Raw genomic sequence first — 17,310 nt, forward strand, 5'->3', positions numbered from 1 at the left:
ATACTTATAGTTGTCTTGTCCCTGATGCCAAGGGAGTCCAGGACAGCTGTGGATGAGTGAGCACCGAGGTAGATCAGGCTTGGCTGACCAAGCCATTTATGTCCCTATTTATTTTTGTGTTGGCTCTCTCAGAAGACAAGTGACTGAGCGCTGTGGACAGTGTGGTGCCTCTCTGCTGTGGGTTTTACAACGAGCATGTGGTAGAAGGTGCAGCCACTCAGGACACGGCCTGCTGTAGGGATAAAATCTGGACAGAAAGGGAGTGCTGGAAAAGGGAAATCTCACGCACTTCCTGTTTCTCTGTAGTGAAGAACAAGTCTTCTTGCTTGGGCCGGTTTATCTGCTCACTCCATCTCTGCCTGGGGAGCTCTTTGATGCGGAGCTGATCGGAAGGTTACAGTCTCCTTATCAACTCCATGCTCACCTCTGTTTGTTTTTATTCTGAAGTTCGTTCCCTCATTTTGCAATAACCCACAGGGTGCTGGGTGTTGCGCCAGCCGTGCCTCAATGAAGGATCTTCATTCAACACCTTTCCCTTCCCGTCACACCAGTCAATGTGACTCCTGTGTTTTCCAGCACCATTCTCTGCGCAGTCCAGACTTTAGTCAAGCCTTCGTTGGCGGGCAGAAAGGCTACCAGGACTACCGGGACCTACCATGGGATCTTCAAAAGTAGGTGGCATGTTTTAATCTGGAAAGTTTAATTTGGAGGTGTAATGATGGTAAAGGGTACTGTCTGTGGGAAAGCTTTAGGGCTTCAAGGCCACAGATCCAGAGGAGAAATCTGATTTAGCTTTGGTGCTCAATGCTCTACCTAGGCCTCTTTCATCCTTTTAGACCTGGGGTACATCATGGATCTGTTTGAAATGTGCAGCCTGAAAAGGGATGATAAACGGAGGGAAAGCTGAACAAGAAATTGCAGGATGAAAGGGTGGTTTTGGAGGTTGTGGGCTGGATGAAAAGAGTAATGTGGCTGGAACGAGAAATGCAGAAGGAAATCTTTCTCTAGCACGGCCAGGAGCACAATGATTTGCTGTCTGTTTAGAAAGATGAAGTCAGGTTGACACTTGTCTTTTCTTCCCTCTGATCATCTTATTCTGCCTGCAAAAGGCTTTTATTTGTGTCACAATCAAGTGAAGTGATTTTTGAAAAAACCTTGGCATTTGGTCAGGTGTAGTTGCAATATTATTTCCCCCAAATCCTGAAAAAAATCCTGGTTAAATAGGTGATGTCAGCACGACTACATAAAGGGGAACACTATTGGTATTCACCATTCTGGTTTTAACCCTTGTGTTTTAATGAAGAAGCCATGATTTCTAGGGAGTAGTGAGTAGGTGGCTTGTATCAGAAAGTATTTCATGCAGTCAGAGATGCTGGATATCCTTAGTTTTGTTTTATCATAACAGTGTTTCGGACAGCACTGGAATGTTCAGAGTATTTTTACAAAAATAAGTCTTCCAGCTGTAACACTCTACTATTGTTTCTTGGGTCAGAACAGAGATTGGGTTCTAGATACACAGGAAGCCTCTTGGAATTTGTAATTCCTGTTTAACTCACTGGATTCTGGGTTAATGGGGCAATAGGGGGATGCTCAGTCTTCCGTGGCTTTGTTTTTTTATTATTATAATGTTCTCAGCACTTGATGAAGCTTAAAAGTATGACCTCAGGAACAAAATTCAAAAGAAATGGAATTATTTTTTTACATCCTAATGATTTGGCTGGATGCTTTAATTTTTGTGTGTGACTGTTAAAGATTACAACATTAATCTTCTCTCTGTGTTGCTTTGGGCAAATGGCTGTGGATGACTGCAAGGTACTACTTATTTTTTCCACCCTCAGTATTTTCAAAAGTTGAGTTTTTAAAATAATTTCAGGGCATGCTGGAATAGAAACATTGTTTCTGGATGGACAAAACTTATTCTTTGTTCCCACTGAAGGTTGCTCTCATTTTGTGGAAACAATATAATTTTAGTCAATAGTCCTGACTTTGGAGAGGATGAAGTTCATTGTTGTGTTCTTTGCTGATTAGTAGTACCCTGCTCAATACCCAAAGATTTTCTGCCCCATTTAATATCTATAACTTAAAAGATATGCTACTCTAAGTGTCAGGTAAAGAAGAAATCCCCATCAGTTGTGATTATCAATTTATGTTTGTTACATAAACAGGGAAAACTAAAAGAGAGTTCTCTACCTAGCATAATTGAAAAGCCTTTCTTTTTTCTAGTCAGATGTAAATCTATTTGCCATGTCCTTGTGATATCAATAGTGGTGTAAATAATTTCAATGACACTGTGCTAGAGGGTAGTTAAATAGCCTCTGAGTACAGTTTGGTTGTTTCCTACTTAGGAAAGGATTTAATTGTTTAAATGGTTGTTGAAATTATTATAAAATCTAAAGTACATAAGGGGAAATCTGTGTTGGATAGTTAAATATTTGCATGTTTGGGAAGGGATGGAAACTGCCTAGTCTTAATCAAAGCCCCTGTGTAGCCTGTCAGGCGTCTAGAGTTCTTGGCTGGGCCGGGATGTGGATCAGTGTGGAGCTGTAAGCTTTGCTGTTTGAGCTCATCCTCCTCCGCCTTAGTCCCTTCTAAGAGTGGAGTTTCACTATTTACTTTATCCAGTTCCAAGATGCCCCTTTTCAAAGCATTTCAAGCTAAATTGGAACGTGTGCTGTGTAAAATCCTTCAGGAAGCAAACCTGTTGAGGAAAAGTGGGTGGAGTAGACAGCCTTGCTGGTCTTGTCCCGCTGTTGTGCTGTGTCCTGCACTCTGGGAAGCAGGTGCAGTGTCCCCTCTGCAGCTTCCTTGTGGAGCTCTCGTGCCCTGGCAGGGTGAGGTACAGAGTAGCTGGTGTTGTATGTGGCAGTCTAAAAGTGAATATGCAGGTGGAAATGCAGCGCCGCTTGCACCAATTTGTCATGCAGTAGGTGGGCAAAATGAATGCAAATTACAGACTGCTGAGGTGTAGCAGGAAATAGATACCAGCCCTGGTGCAAGGACACTCACGTGCCACTGGCATTAGTGGGAGTTTACCTTGATTATTGCAGGAGGCAGATGTGGTTCCTGCATGGTGCCAAAGAGAAACCTAATCTGCTCAGTTTGTCCCAGAGCAGATCCTGAGTTCAGGAAACCCTAGTGAAATGCTTTTGCTTCTGGTACACATCACATCTGATTTTTCCTCATATGAAATTGGAACCATTGATGTTTCGTTGCTGATTTCCCTCAGTTTCTGGCCATTTTAGACAGAAAAACTAGAATGAGGCAAGACCTTCTCCTGGGCCTTAAAATATTGTCATCTTCATTCCCTGAGCAAGCCCCAGTGTAATCCCATCAGCTTTTCTGGCCTCTGCCGTTCATTTTAGAGGGTCTTTCAGAAGTGTTTCCCTTTATTGGCTTTTTCCCACGCAGTTTTATGATTGGGAATTTTGGGTCAGCATAAGCTTTGCAAATCAAGGCATTCTGCTTCCACCATATGCTCCTTCCATGTTTGTGTTTTTTATTACATACGGACCCTCCTTTTGGATGAAGCCAAGCTAACACAAAGCTTGGGGTGACTTAATTTGACATGCTTCTGATATCAGACAATCTGAAAGCTTCATGTAGTCCGTGGACAGATGTGATGATAAAAGGGGGACAGATTTTATACAGAATTGAACACAGGAAATTATCCAATTTCTTTGCCACTGGAGAGTTGCCTGGGGTTTTAGTATCAGCTGAAGCACCTGTCTAGGGAGCTTTCACTAATTTCAGCAGCATTTTTCCCATGAAGAAACTTGTCCATCTATGTTCAGTGAAAATACATTGCTAGATTACATTTCACTCTTTATCTACCCAGCCTAGCAACTGTTTATTATATATTGTGGTTTAGCCTCTGTGTTAAATCTCTGCTAAGTGCCATGCAGCCACTCACACCACACACACACTGCCTGTCATCTGAGTGGGATGGGGAGGATATTTAGGGAAAAAAAGGTAAAAACCAATAGGTTGAGATAAGAGCAGTCTAATATTTGAAATTCTAACTAATAATAATAATAATAATAATAATAATAATAAAAGAGGCAGCAAAAAAAATCCCAAGAAAGACAGCTGATGTACAATACAATTGCTCACCCACTGACCAATGCCCAAGCCATGCTACAGAAGGAAATGGCCCCTTCTAGCCAACTTTCACCCATTTATATACTGAGCATGATGCTCTGTGGTATGGGATAGCCCCATGGCCAGTTCAGACCAGCTGTCCTGACCATGCTCCATCTCACCTCCTATTGCATCTACTCACTGCCAGAATGTGGGAAACTGGTAAGTCCTTGACTGATAGTGAGCACTACTGAGCAACAGCTAAATAATCACTGTGCTACCCACATTATTCTCACACTAAGCCTAAAACACAGCTCAGTATACTAAGGAGAAAATTAGCTATATCCCAGTCAAAACCAGGACATAAAGTATAAAGCACAGAAATATATGTTATTATCCAGAAATATAAGCTTTTAAACTACAGAAGAAGGTGGATGCTTTGGGTCATATTCTGAGTTGACATAAGCTCTCACAGGTGCACACCAGCAGAAGAGCTGTGTCAGACTTGCAGAACTGCTTGGGAGTGATGGTAAGTATAGTTTTCATGTACCAGTAGAGAGATTTATTTCAGCAAACAAATTGAAGCACTGTCCTACTATTTGTGTATTTATTATGCTATATTACATTGTAAAATAATATTACAAGTACTGCTATAGCGATTTTTGTATTTTTTTTTTCCTCAAAGCACTTTAAAAGATAGGTACTATATGTATCATATAACAGTGGAGAAATTTTGTCAATCTAAGCATGCCTCTCTTATAGGAAGGACGGAAAGCAAAAGACATGCAATAGCCCACAAGAGATCATCTCTAGGTGACTGTTTTGGGTTTGGCTTTTCATCAGCCTGTCCTGTCAGCACCTTTCTTCAGCAGCCACTTCCAGTGGGTGCCTGCCAAAGCAGAGCCTGTGCTCCCTTTCCTGGTGCATGATGACTTAGCTGGACACGAAGCTCACTGCAGGTAGTGGAGGTTTTCCACTGCTGTCTGAGTGTGCTTCCAGCCCTGGTGGGGAAAACCAGAAAGCAGATAGTTTGACTCACAGATGGCAATTCCAATTCTGCTTCTTTGCAAGAAGTGAATCTAAATTTCAGTAGGTAAAAGACACTGATTTCTTATATAAACTAAGAGTTTCAGGCTGCAGTGAGGCAAGTGCATTTATGATTTATTTAAGACAATGTTTATAATTCGTTCATTAAACAACCTTAAAAACCCAAGCTAGGCAATTAGGCAATATTTTTAATTTTAATAATTTAAATTAATTTTTTTTAATTTTAATATTAGGCAATAATTTTAATTTTCCTTTGAAACCAACATTTTTCTTTTGATCTTCTTCTGTTACTAAAACTCAGATGTAATTAACTGTGCCCTTCTTATGCCTTCTAAAATGCATAATGGGAGGGATCTCTCTGGCTCTGTAGTCATTAGTGTGAGCTCCTTGTTGAGGAAAAGGTTCCTGAAAGGCTTCTTTGTGTATGATGTGAAGGAACCCAAGTATGGAATGCAGGGCTCCAAATCACATACCAGTGTTCAGGAAAGGTCTCAGTGGGTATTTCTGGGAAAATGTCAGCTGAATGTCAGTGGAATAAGCTGAGACAATGTTGGAAATTACTGGGAAAGTGAGAGAGGACAAAGAAGTAAAATCATTATGTCAGTGTAAACAATTCTGTGTCAGTTTTTGTTGTTTTTCTTTGCCAGCAAGTATTTCACTCCTCATCCTCATTGGAAAAATCTTAATCTGAGACTTGGCAGCCTTCTGTCAAGAGATGAAATCCAGTCCTTGTTTGCAGTGCGTTTAAGATTACAGCACAGGCATGGTTTCCTGGGAAAGAGCAGAGTTTCTGGGGAAGAGGGAAGGGCCACTTAAACTGCAAGCAGAAGGGACTTTGTCAGAAAGCCCTCTGAGGTTGATGGGGAGCTTTCATCTTTAGGTATTTGGATTAGGCATAAAATTTCCACTTCTACTCTGGAGGACTTCAGTGACCTTCCCAGCTGGAGTGTTTTTAATCTCAGCAGGCATTTCTAGGCTTTGGTCCCTGTTGCCTCCCTTTGAGCACATAGCTGCCATGGAGTAAACAAAGACTGCTTGATTCTTGGTCTGAGAAAAATAAATTCACAGCACTAAACTTTTATCAGCTCACTCCAGAGTGTTCAAGCCCTGTCAGGTCATCACATGGATCTCAGTTGTTTCATTTCTGGCACAGTTATTTCTCTTGTGTATACTGAATCCCTGTAAGTACTGTTCAAGTTTACACAGTGGGACACATCAGATAAAATAATTAATTTTTGAGGAATGAACCTTAGAAGGTACAGCAAAGCAGTAATAAAGTTCAAAGTTAATGGGAATAAAAAAATATCAGTTCAGTAATCTTTGTGGGTTTGTCTCACAAATATCTTTGAAAACCAGGATTAGAAATCCTCTTAGTCTGCAGCATGTCTATTCAAGATGTTTATCCAGATGGTACAGCCTAACCAAGGATATTTTACTCAAAAAATACCTGCTGTTTTTAAAACCAATTTTCATTTTTAAAATTAATTAGGAGTGGAGGATAAAATTTAATAGCTTTTTGTTGTTTATATATAAAGGAAGGGGGAAAATTTAGGATGAATCAAGAAAAAAGACATCCAAGTCCCAAACAGCACCTTCTACCCCTCTCAAGTGACTTTCTAAGATGAATTTGTCAAACAGCTTTTGAGGAAATTCAGTTTAGAAGCTGGTGCTGAGACCCCTCTGCACCTCTTTGAAATGATGTTCTCAAACAGGTTTCATGAACTAGGTGAAAGTCATGTCTGTGAGTAGAATTACAAGTGCGAGTAACTGTTGTGGACTGGGACTTCTGTTTGTCAAAGATAACATGGAACTTGAAATAGAAGAAATAAAGAATTAGAGTTACAAAATGTTTTACACTAAATACAAGAGAATGCTGAAAAGGTTTAAAATTTATAGTGCCCTATTTAACTGTGCCCCAGCCATGTTACTTCTGTTCTCAAACTGCTGTTTCACTGATATGATAGGCAGTAATTTCTTCAGGCTCACCTATTGTGGTGCAGAGCTGGCATTCAGCCTTTCAAATGGGCTTCTCCAACCCAGCATTTTGGTTTGAGGTTATGCCAGGATCATTATAGCTGAAAGACCTTCTGAGGCTTTTCCTTCTGTGCAGCCTAATCAAGACAACTGCTTCTTAGATGAGAATATCTACAAGAATACAAGAGTAGGTTGTCTTAAGTCAAATGCATTTTTGTGTTTGTTTTATTGGCTTTTCTTGTAACTCAGTCTCATTTCAAACATATTGGACACATTTGCAAAGCATATAAGCCATGCAAAAGACTATTACCTGAGGTGAGGGAAAAAAACCCCATCAAACCATAAAACAACAAATGCACATTGAATTCACCACTGACTTTATGATTTCACCTAAAAGCTATAACTTAGAAATATTTTTGTTAATGAAGTAGAGTCCTGACTATTTGTACTTCCATATTTTTCATTTCTCCAGTTGAAGTTTTAAGGCAATTTTCATAGAACAGTCTCAGAAATAATTTTGGAGGTGCTCATCTCTGAACTGTTAACAGGACTATTTAATTTCTGTCTTTGTGTTTTGGGTGTCTTTTTGGTTGTTTGGTTAGTTGTTTTTTGTTTGGCATTTTGGGGGTGTTTTTTTGCTATGGAGTCACAAATGAGTTTTGACACAAACTTGATGAGAGGTTAATGGCTGTTGTACAGGATAGCAGGAGGGAAGGAAACACTAAATAGGACATGCAGAACAAGTCAGAACAGATCCAAGGGAGAAATTATTACTCCCATTTTCATTCAATCACATATCATGATATTTGGCTTGAGTCAGTTGTTTTCCAAGCCGAAGTGATAAGATTGCAATTGTAAGGCATTGCAATGGAATTAGAATGAAATATCAGAATCTGCTTTGGTATTTATGAGCCATGAACATTGCTTGCTGTCCCTTTCCTGCACACAGCTGCAGGGGTCACTTGCAATTATTTCAACTTACCTGAATGTATTTAAACTTCTGGCTGATGAGCTGTGTGTTCTGGGAGTGAGCTGTGTGCACTTTGTACGTGGGAGCTCTGAGGTGCCTCACACCCTTGGGAGAGGATCCCTGCAGCCTGCTTTTCTGAGGTAGGCTGTACCTTTACCTGTAGGTGTGCACGTCTACATGAGTGAGGGCTCTGAAATAGAATGAAGGACTCTACTAAAAATAGTGGCTTCTTGTTCTGTGCTTTGCAATGGCTGATAATGTAATAGAAAAATGGCTTTAAGGTTCTTAAGGAGTCTTTGAGTTTATAGACAAAGACAGAATTACCTGTAACCAACGTTTTTTCGGGAAGTTTTTTTTATAATACTGACTGTCCATTGGCTTTCCATGAGTTAATTTGGATTAGTACCTACGTAATTCAGAGCACAGCAGAGAGAAGCATCTGGTGAGGTTCCTACTCACATGTCCTTGCCCTTCCCTGCCATTCTATCACTTCAGCAAATACTGCTTAAAGCAGTACTTGCCTTTGTGTTTAGATTAAGTCTGAATATGACAGGAAACACAGGCTGTCCCTCTGAAATCTTTCTCCTTTTTATTCAGCTCTGTTTTGAAGGCTGAAATGGACTGAGAAGCTGGAATAATGTACAGATACATACAATACAAATAATGGGGTGCTTTTTACCAATTTTACTGCACAAAGCAGTTTTGGGAGCAAAAGTGCCAATGTATCTGATAAATGATTTGCTTAACCAATTGAAAGCTGTGTACATTGATGTGTGAAAGTTTACCTAGCTGAAAAATAAGTTTCAGTCTTGCAAATTTCTAGTCAGGAGTCATGTAAGAATCTTAGTGAGATTCCTATTTGATTTGGCCCTAATAATACCTAAAACCCTCAAAACTGGCTGCATTCTTCTGGCACATCCCAACACCTATTTCAAAATAGTCTTGTGTCATGGTTTCATTTTCAAGGCTGTTGGGTGAGAAGTCAATTAATATTCCTGAGAATAATCAATTAATGTTGAGGGAGAAAATTTTAGCTTGTTTTTTCTGGGGGGAGATGGGGGCCTTAAATAGAAGAGGATCTTTTAATAATCTCTCTTTGTCCTTATTTTTCCCCAGAATTCATCCATCAGCCATCAAAATAAGACATCTTGAGCCCTGGAAAATTGCTGTAATCGTTATTGGAACAGCAGTGGCAGCAGCTATCACCATTGGTCTCCTAGTTTATTTTCTGGCATATGGTAAGTTTTGCATAATGTATCACTATTCCTGTGCTTAGTGAATTTCCTCTGTGCCTGTTGTGCCAGATGATGCTGGGAGTTTTTACCAGTCTGCCTAAAGCTTATTTGGGGAAAAAAACCCACTGCCTTTTCTAGAGCTCTATTTCCTTCCTCATTTAGCACCTCTGTAAATCTCTTAGGAACATTTCCTGCTGTGCAGGGTGATTTAGGGCTGTGGTTTCTGTTGGTTTTCATTTGCTTTCACTCATTTCACATTTTTCTCATGACCTACTTTTGGGATGATGTCTGGTCTCCCTTACATGAGTGGCAAACAGAGCCTTCTGCATATCTCCCTGGAGTGTTTCTATGTTCCCTTTCCCTGATCACTAGCAGCTTCCTGCCAGGGCTTGGTGCTGAGTGGACAGGCCAGGAAGGGAGGTAACAAAGAAGTAAGGTGCAGCTTGTGATTCTGTGTGAGAGCCGAGTGCTGTTGGTTGGCCAGAAATGTAACTGCTGGGAAAACTTGGACTGGATCACCTAAATGAATCGAGTGCTTGCTCCTAGCTTTTGGAAGCTGTATTTGAATGGGTTGGATACAGGTGAAGGCTCATCCACTCCCTATATGTCAGGATATCTGTCAGTGCCAGGGGTTTCTCTAAAGTTCATTCATCTTGGTACTTTGAGTATTGCCTGTTCCTCTTCTTTCCCTTACAGATCAGAAGCTGTTCTATTACAGTGCCAATGTAAAAATCAACAACATCCGGTACAATAATGAATTTTCCAGACAGTCCTCAGGAAGGTTTAGAGACCTGAGCGAGAGGGTTGAAAGACTGGTAAGTTTGGATCATTGTGCCTTTCCATTAAGGACTGTGTGATAATACAAGAGTCATTAATGTGAACAGTGCACTCAGAGACCACAGGGTCTGGTGTACCCTCAGTCCCCAGGAGGGCAGACCTGGGAAATGGATAGCAGGAGAGGCACGATCATAGATCGCACACCGGGCACTTGCCACTCGGCACCTTCTAGCCTGTCTCTTCTCTTCAGTGGTGAAGTAGATATTTAAAATAACCTCAGCTTCCTCCTATATCACTGATCATAGAATCACAGAATACTCTCAGCTGAAAGGGTCTCATAAGGATCGTCAGCTCCAGCTCCTAAGTGAAATGCCCATACAGTGATTGAACCCATAACCTTGGTGTTTTTAGCAGCAGGCTCTAATCAGCTGAGCTAATCTCATCATTTGTGTGTGGTCTCTTTCCATGCCCTGAGTCTGGCTTGTGATTTATGTCCCATTATCTCTAAGGAAAGCATTCTTTCACACCCTCTGCTCTACAGGGTGGGGAACTCTGCCTGTTGGGCTGTTACTGTGTGTTGAGAAAACAACACACAAGTCCTTTTCCTGCGCCTTTGGTATGTTTTATTGGGAAACCCTCCTACAAATAGCAGAGGTTGCCGAGTGGATCTCAGTCATACAGTAGCTATGGAAATAAATAGACACATTGTAATTTCCTTTCTTGTTTTCTCTTTGAGACACTACCCCAGAGATGCTAATTACAGAGTTCACCTCTATACAACAATAAGCATGTGATTGTGCTTGTATCTTTTTGTGTTTCATTCATCAGAATCCGATGCATATCTCTTACCTCCTGTTTGGCAACCATGCATAGATACCCAGTTAATAGGGCAATGCTTTGCTGCCCACTATCATTTAATTTAGGGCAATGGCACTTGTCCACAATAAAAGCTGTTGTGGACATTGCTCTGGAGAAGGAGGGTGCTGTGTAGGACTTGGCAACACTAGCATCTCTTCACACCTCCACTGCTAAAGGTTTCAGTGATCTTAGTAAAGCTGTCATCTTCTCTGAATGTGTCTGTTCTCTTTCTGCCCTCTTTGTCTACTGGGACCCATACCAGATTTCCCAGGATGTGCTTCTGATGCATATCTGTATGTATAGTCTTACACGAGCTGTGTTTGCTTAGGTGCTACCACTTGACATTTATTACCTAATAATTGCAGGCTTTTCACCTTGTGATATAGGACCTTGGAGAGGGAATGTTCTCCCAGACCAAGACACTGTGTATTGCTGAGGGGGAAGGAAGGCAAGGACTGAGAAGGAGTCTGAGCTGTGTTGTATCCTTTCCTCCCATTCAATTCCTTCCTCTTTTTTTTTTTTTTTTTTTTTAAACATGTGCCTCTTTTGGCAAAAACCCACTTATTTTAGCTGAGGAGTTCTTTCAGACAGTGTCCAATGCAGTCAGACTTCCTCTGAAGGTGGCTATCAATTTAGATGCTTGAATGGAAGCCAATGCTTTAGAAACCCCATCTCCTCTCTGGGTGTTGAGCAGTTCTGACAGTAGTGACAGTAAATACCAGTGCAGCTTGAGCAGTGAGAACTATTATATCAGGGCATGTTAATTGTACCTGATAAGTGACACCATAACAAACATACACAGAACTGTGTTGTCTTTCCATCATTCCTGTAACTTTTCTTAAGAGCTGTCCTTAATTCAGCCACTAAATTCTATCTTCCTCTCTCAAATTGAATGAACTCTTTTCTTATATAAATGATCCCTGCCGTAAGTTTGACTTTTTGTGGTTTTAGTTCCAGGTGTTCCATTGAACAAGGATGTATGAGATTGAGAATTGTCCGTAACCTTATTGAAAGCAGCTCCATACAGTAATGAAAGTGTGTTCCTTGTCAGTCTGATTTTATAACAGCAAAACTCATCTTGTGCTGATAAAAATCAAAGCAATCTTTCCACACACACGTATCCTCTTGAAATCTTGACAGACAGCTGTCTCAGAACATTTGCATTTTTATTCTCAGCATCTTCACAGCAACTCTGTGATGGAGGAGGAGAGAGTTGAGTTCTTTATCACATTTTCTAATTTGTCTGGATTTACCAAAACCCTTTGCAGTCTTTCCCTGGCTGGTGTCAGGGTTTGGATGTCCAAGCCTTGCCATTGTCATAGTAGTAACGATACCTTAAACTCATGTTGTGAAACAGTGAGTCAAGGCAGATAAATGCAATGTCTTTCTCAACACTAGCTGCAAAGTGAACAGAAGTGAATCATCTCTGATAATCAGAAGCATTCAAATTACCTGAGTTAATGCAACTCCCTGCCAAGTGTTCCCTTCTCTGACTCCTTCCTGATGAAGCCCTCCTTCATTTGCCCCCAGAAAGGCCCAGAAAGGAATTCTTTTCAGAACTGATGTTTCACCAGGAAAAATACTTTTGCTTCCATATGGAAGCCATATCGTGACTTCCTTGGGACCTGCAGCAAATGTCCAATGTTTGCTTTGGTTTCCAAATTTGAATAGTAACACCCATTGTGTGAACAACATTCCTGACTCTTATCTCATTGAAGGTGGGAGGGAATGCAGCCAGATCATGCCAGAGAGCTGATGAAGCTGGTGCACCAGTCAACATCTCAGGGCTGACTGGAAAGTCTGGAAAATGTCTTTTTGGGTGGAGCTGGGGGGACTGAGGAACAGATGATGAAAGGTCTTTGCTCCTTGACTGGCTTCCTGTGAGTGTCTGTGAGTGTTCTCTTTGTGTTCTCTTAAAAAATCAGACTTGACTGAATGCCACTAGGGAAAGAGAGATTCCAGCTCACCAGAGCCTCCTCGTTTTTCTAGTTGGACTAGTCCCTCTTCCCTGGCTAAACTAAAATGCTCTGTGCCAGACTGTCCCCTCTTACACAGGATAAAAAGAGCACAGACACAGCCTTATGGCTCCTTCTCCAAGGAGCCTCTATTTTATAGTGGGTTCACTTATTCTGTGGTTCATCTGTGTCTTTTTTTTCTGTTTTCCTCCAGCCCCTTCACCAGACTTGGATTTCTTTTTCTTCTCCCACAAAATATATTAACTCTTTTGGATTTTTCAAGAATGCCTTGGAGATGCTAACTACCCTCTTACTAGCAGAATCCTGGGGGAGATTTCCAAGGCCCTGCTTTAAGCTTTGCTTCTCCAGTCTCTCTGGCATGCCAAAGAGTGGAGGGAGCTGTGACAATCAGACAGACCTGGGTGACTGGGATAATCCCTGTTGCTTACTCTGGGCAGCTGTAGTAACTGCCCTGTGTGTAGGAAGAAGGGTGGAGGGGTGGTGGGTCTTGTGTAGAAAGTCATTTTTGACCCCAAGGGAAGGGGAAGTGCAGTCAGGAGAGCTTGAAATGAGTATCTCAATCTCAGTGGAAGTTGTCTCAGCTGAAGGCTGGCAAGTTTCTAGCTGTGAGAAACAGGTGGATCTCAAGCAGCCACAGCAGGTGACCCCTTCAATACATGGTTGGTTGCTCAATAGAAGCAGACATCAGCCTTTACTCTGCCCATCAGGGGTTTGTAAATGTACCTGCTGGCTCTATTTTGCCACTACAAGAAATTTCTGGTACTTCCTCCTAGAAGTGGTGGGCTTTCCCCTCTTTGAGGAGAGCCCATGCAACCCTTCTCCTTTCTCAGGCACCTTGTTATCTCCCTGTCTCCTTCTCTAGCCAGAGCTGTTCCCAGCCCTGCTGTGTGGCTGCTTCTCCCTGTCCGAGCCTGTGTGTCTCTGTGGAATCTTGTGCTGGACACTGTTCCCTTCCCAGCTCCTGGGGCTTTGTCCTGTCATTCCCTACTCCACCCTGCTCCCATGTGCTGGTAAGCCAGGCTGTGAGCTGGGTGGATGGATGTTCCTCAGGTAGGAGTGTAGCATGGCTCCCTCCTTGGCTGGTTGGGTGGCTGGGGAAGAGCTGAGGTGCTTGTTTTCCCTCCTGGAGTGCCTTGAGACATGGAATGGACTGACATGGGTTTCCCCTTTTGTCTCATAATCCAGAAGGCACCTGGGTTACCCCCTTGCCCTTCCAACATCTGAAACCAGCACAGAGCTAACTGGCTGGATCAGAGCCCTCTGTCTGGGCAGAGAGGTTAGGGATTATATTAAAACTATACCTGGACACTTCCCCTGGGAAACTACTGCCTATCCAGATATTTCTATTGAATTAACTGAATTTCATCAAGTATTTTTCACCTCAGAACTCAGCATTGTGTGTTAGGACATCTCTTTTAGAAACAGACATCTTGCTTCAGCTACTTCCAGTGGCAAGAGAAACTTCTATGTCCTTAAGTACAGCTGTTGGGGGAAAGTTTTTAATTAATACAGCTCTTGAAGTTTGTCCTGTCTGATCGAGCTGAATTAGAGTGGGTTTGATTTTATGTCTCTTCTGGGTATTGCAGAGCCACTTAAGATTCCACAGGAAAACACTGCACAACAGTTCTGATAATGGTGCCTGTTCTCAGTAGGATGAAGGGCTCACTGCTGAGTCCCTGTACTGGAACCAGTGGGGAAGGAGGCAGTTTTCTCCCTTGGCAGATGATAATTTTAGAGGTTATTAAGACACATATCTCAGTATGAATTGGGTGGGGAAGAAACAGAGGAGCAACCAGGTATCATGCAGCTTCTTCACACCCCCCAGCTCTGACACCTGACAACCCTGTTTGGTGCAAGGGCTAGCCTTCAACAGGATCCTTGTAACTGGAAGGCCCTCTGATTTATACCCAGGGATAAGCTGGCATCATCCCAATATTAGGAAGTATCTTATATCATGTAAATTGTGAACAGATTACTGTCACATCTGCAGGGCCAAAGGATCAGTCAGAGTTCTGATTAGGGTTTCCATCTGAGCTGAACTCTAAGGAGGCCTATTTGAAAACATCAAGAACAGCAGTGAGTGAGCAGATGAGGCTGCTGTTTTACGGCACTTGGGCTTTTAAGGTCACACGTGACTCAACTCTTCCTGGGGAGCAGAAGTGTGTGTATTTGGGAGAGAGAGGGTGATGAAATACAAATCTCTTCAGAGCACATAGCTGCAAAGCCAGGTGAAACTGTGTATGAGGTCACACCTTCCATGTGGGTGTTTAGATAAAGCTCAAAAGACTGGCTTGCTCCATCAGTGCTTTATGATCCTTGGGTTGGGAGGTTAATTCAGTAGGAGCAGATCCCCAAGGCAGCAGGTTTTTAAAACACTCCTAAATAATATTTGTTTTGGGACACCAGACTCCAAGGATCGTTTTAGAGATGATAAGTAAACATGCCCTGAGAAAAGGGAGTATGCTGAAGTTCAAGGGAGTCTAGCATGACTCTCATTTTTACAGCAAATGGAGAAGGGCAGGTATCTACAAGTATCATGTAGTTTCATTTGCTGTGTGTGAAAAACTCCCACTTATTTTTCCCTCTCAGCCCCTAAAAAAAAAGGAAAATTTAATATAAATTAGCCAAATCATAAATTATGATCTGCAGCAGCCAGATCTTTCCAAGGACTTTTCAGAGTCTTGCAGCACCCAGACCAAACTGAGTAAGAATGTTCTGGCTGTAATAAGTTTCAGAAGAGATTTGGTAGTGTTTATGGATAAAGATCTCAGCATATAAAAACCAAGTCTTTATTTAAACTCAAGCATTCCTAGTCTTTATATGTGATCCCTCAAGTATTACATAGTACCAATACGAGGTGAAAAGAGCAGAAATTTTATTGAAAGATTTTCATGTTCATCACTAAAGGCAAATTTATTTACAAATGCATCTATAGTACAAAAGCCAGACTAATTAAGCTTTCTAAATTGAGCTTTTTAGAGACTTTAAAAATAATAGTCTCCTTTTTTTTTTTTTTTTTTTTCCTGAAAAACAGTATTGTGAAACCAGGAAAAAAACTTTTATCTATATAAAAAAAAGTTATTTAAGGAACATTTTGAGAAGAAAAATACCAAAATAAATGTAGGGGATTTGACATCTTCCATTTTATAATCTTAATTTTAAGGGAAAGATTCTCACAAATAGGAAGCATTGCCCTTGGATTAGCGAGATACAATAGGGGTGCCCTCTATGGGTGGCTGAGGCTAGAAACAAAGCAGAAAGGATTTTCCACAGTAATTCAGCCAAGAGGGAAACAGCAATGGATCAGTGGCCAAGATGACAGCCTGGCAACATGTTTATTTAGCTCTGGAATTAGAGGTTGACAGCACACTTGACTGTCAGTATGTATATATATAGGTGTGGCCCTAAAGAGATAGGTGAAACGCTGCTCTCTGAGAGAGGAAGTAACTCACTGAAAACACCTGCATCTCACTTGGGATGCTGTTTTTTTAAAAGTTCCAATTGAAACACAAAGAAGAGAAAGACCGCTGGCGTAGGTATATACTGCATAGATTTTAAAAAATGGTATGCTTTCTTGCTTTTTAATTTTGTTCCCAGTTTTTCCTGTTACCATGGGTCACATGGAAACAGGAAAAACTAGCACAGAAAAAAGTAGCACAGGAAACTAAATAATGAAGAAAATATGAAGCACTTTTAAGTGGGGGTGTGAGTGGATGCAGTGTAGCAGATGAAGCTGTGGCTTAGTGCTTTTCATCACCTTTAAGAGCTCGAACTTTCAGTGAGCTATACCTAAATTTCATGGATTCTCAGGATGAAGTTGTTAGTTATCAAAAATGTGCCTAATATCCAACTTTTTTCTCATGTAAATTCAGTGATCCTTCCACTTGACTAATTCTTTGACTTACTAATGCAATGCAATTTTCTCAAGCAATAGGCATGCAATGATTTTTCTTTTTCACTTTCTTCCTTGGCTCATCAAAGCAGAAGTTGTGTTATGCATATAGAAATCCAGAAAAATCATAAGACACCTCACTCCAAATAAACAAGTTACTTTAACACTGAAACTGTGCATCAAGAAAAATTATAAAATGCGCCCAAGGAGAATGGACGTGAACCTGAGGTGGGAAAAGGAATTCAAAATGAAGTAAAGCACAGCTATCGATAGTGTGTGTGATTAAGGGTAGAACCTTATCTTAATTATAGACTCACAATCCAGAATTACTGCATTGTTTGCAAGTAATTATGTCAATGAAGTGATTCAAGATGCAAACCAGTGATCAAAATCTGGCTGGTCAAGAGAGTGGCTGCTTAGATCCTGGTGTGGTCCAAAGGGAGAATCCAAATTCAATACTCAAGTTGTGTGCCTGGTGGTATTTGGGCACTTGTAAGCTGAACA

At 41.3% G+C, this 17,310-nt stretch overlaps 1 protein-coding gene across 1 annotated transcript in view; it reads left to right on the plus strand.

The window, feature by feature from the left end:
• The first annotated feature begins 380 nt into the window (after positions 1-380).
• The window catches only part of LOC107202786 (transmembrane protease serine 11E-like), a 42,152-nt gene continuing 25,222 nt past the window's right edge, over positions 381-17,310 (plus strand). Inside the window, exons 1-3 of the mRNA XM_015623731.3 lie at positions 381-671; positions 9,185-9,306; positions 10,000-10,118. Coding sequence (XP_015479217.1) covers positions 508-671; positions 9,185-9,306; positions 10,000-10,118 — 405 coding nt within the window. The 5' untranslated portion in view covers positions 381-507. The remainder of the gene's footprint in view (positions 672-9,184; positions 9,307-9,999; positions 10,119-17,310) is intronic.

Source organism: Parus major, chromosome 4 (genome assembly GCF_001522545.3).
Source record: "Parus major isolate Abel chromosome 4, Parus_major1.1, whole genome shotgun sequence".
NCBI classification, from domain to species: domain Eukaryota; kingdom Metazoa; phylum Chordata; class Aves; order Passeriformes; family Paridae; genus Parus; species Parus major.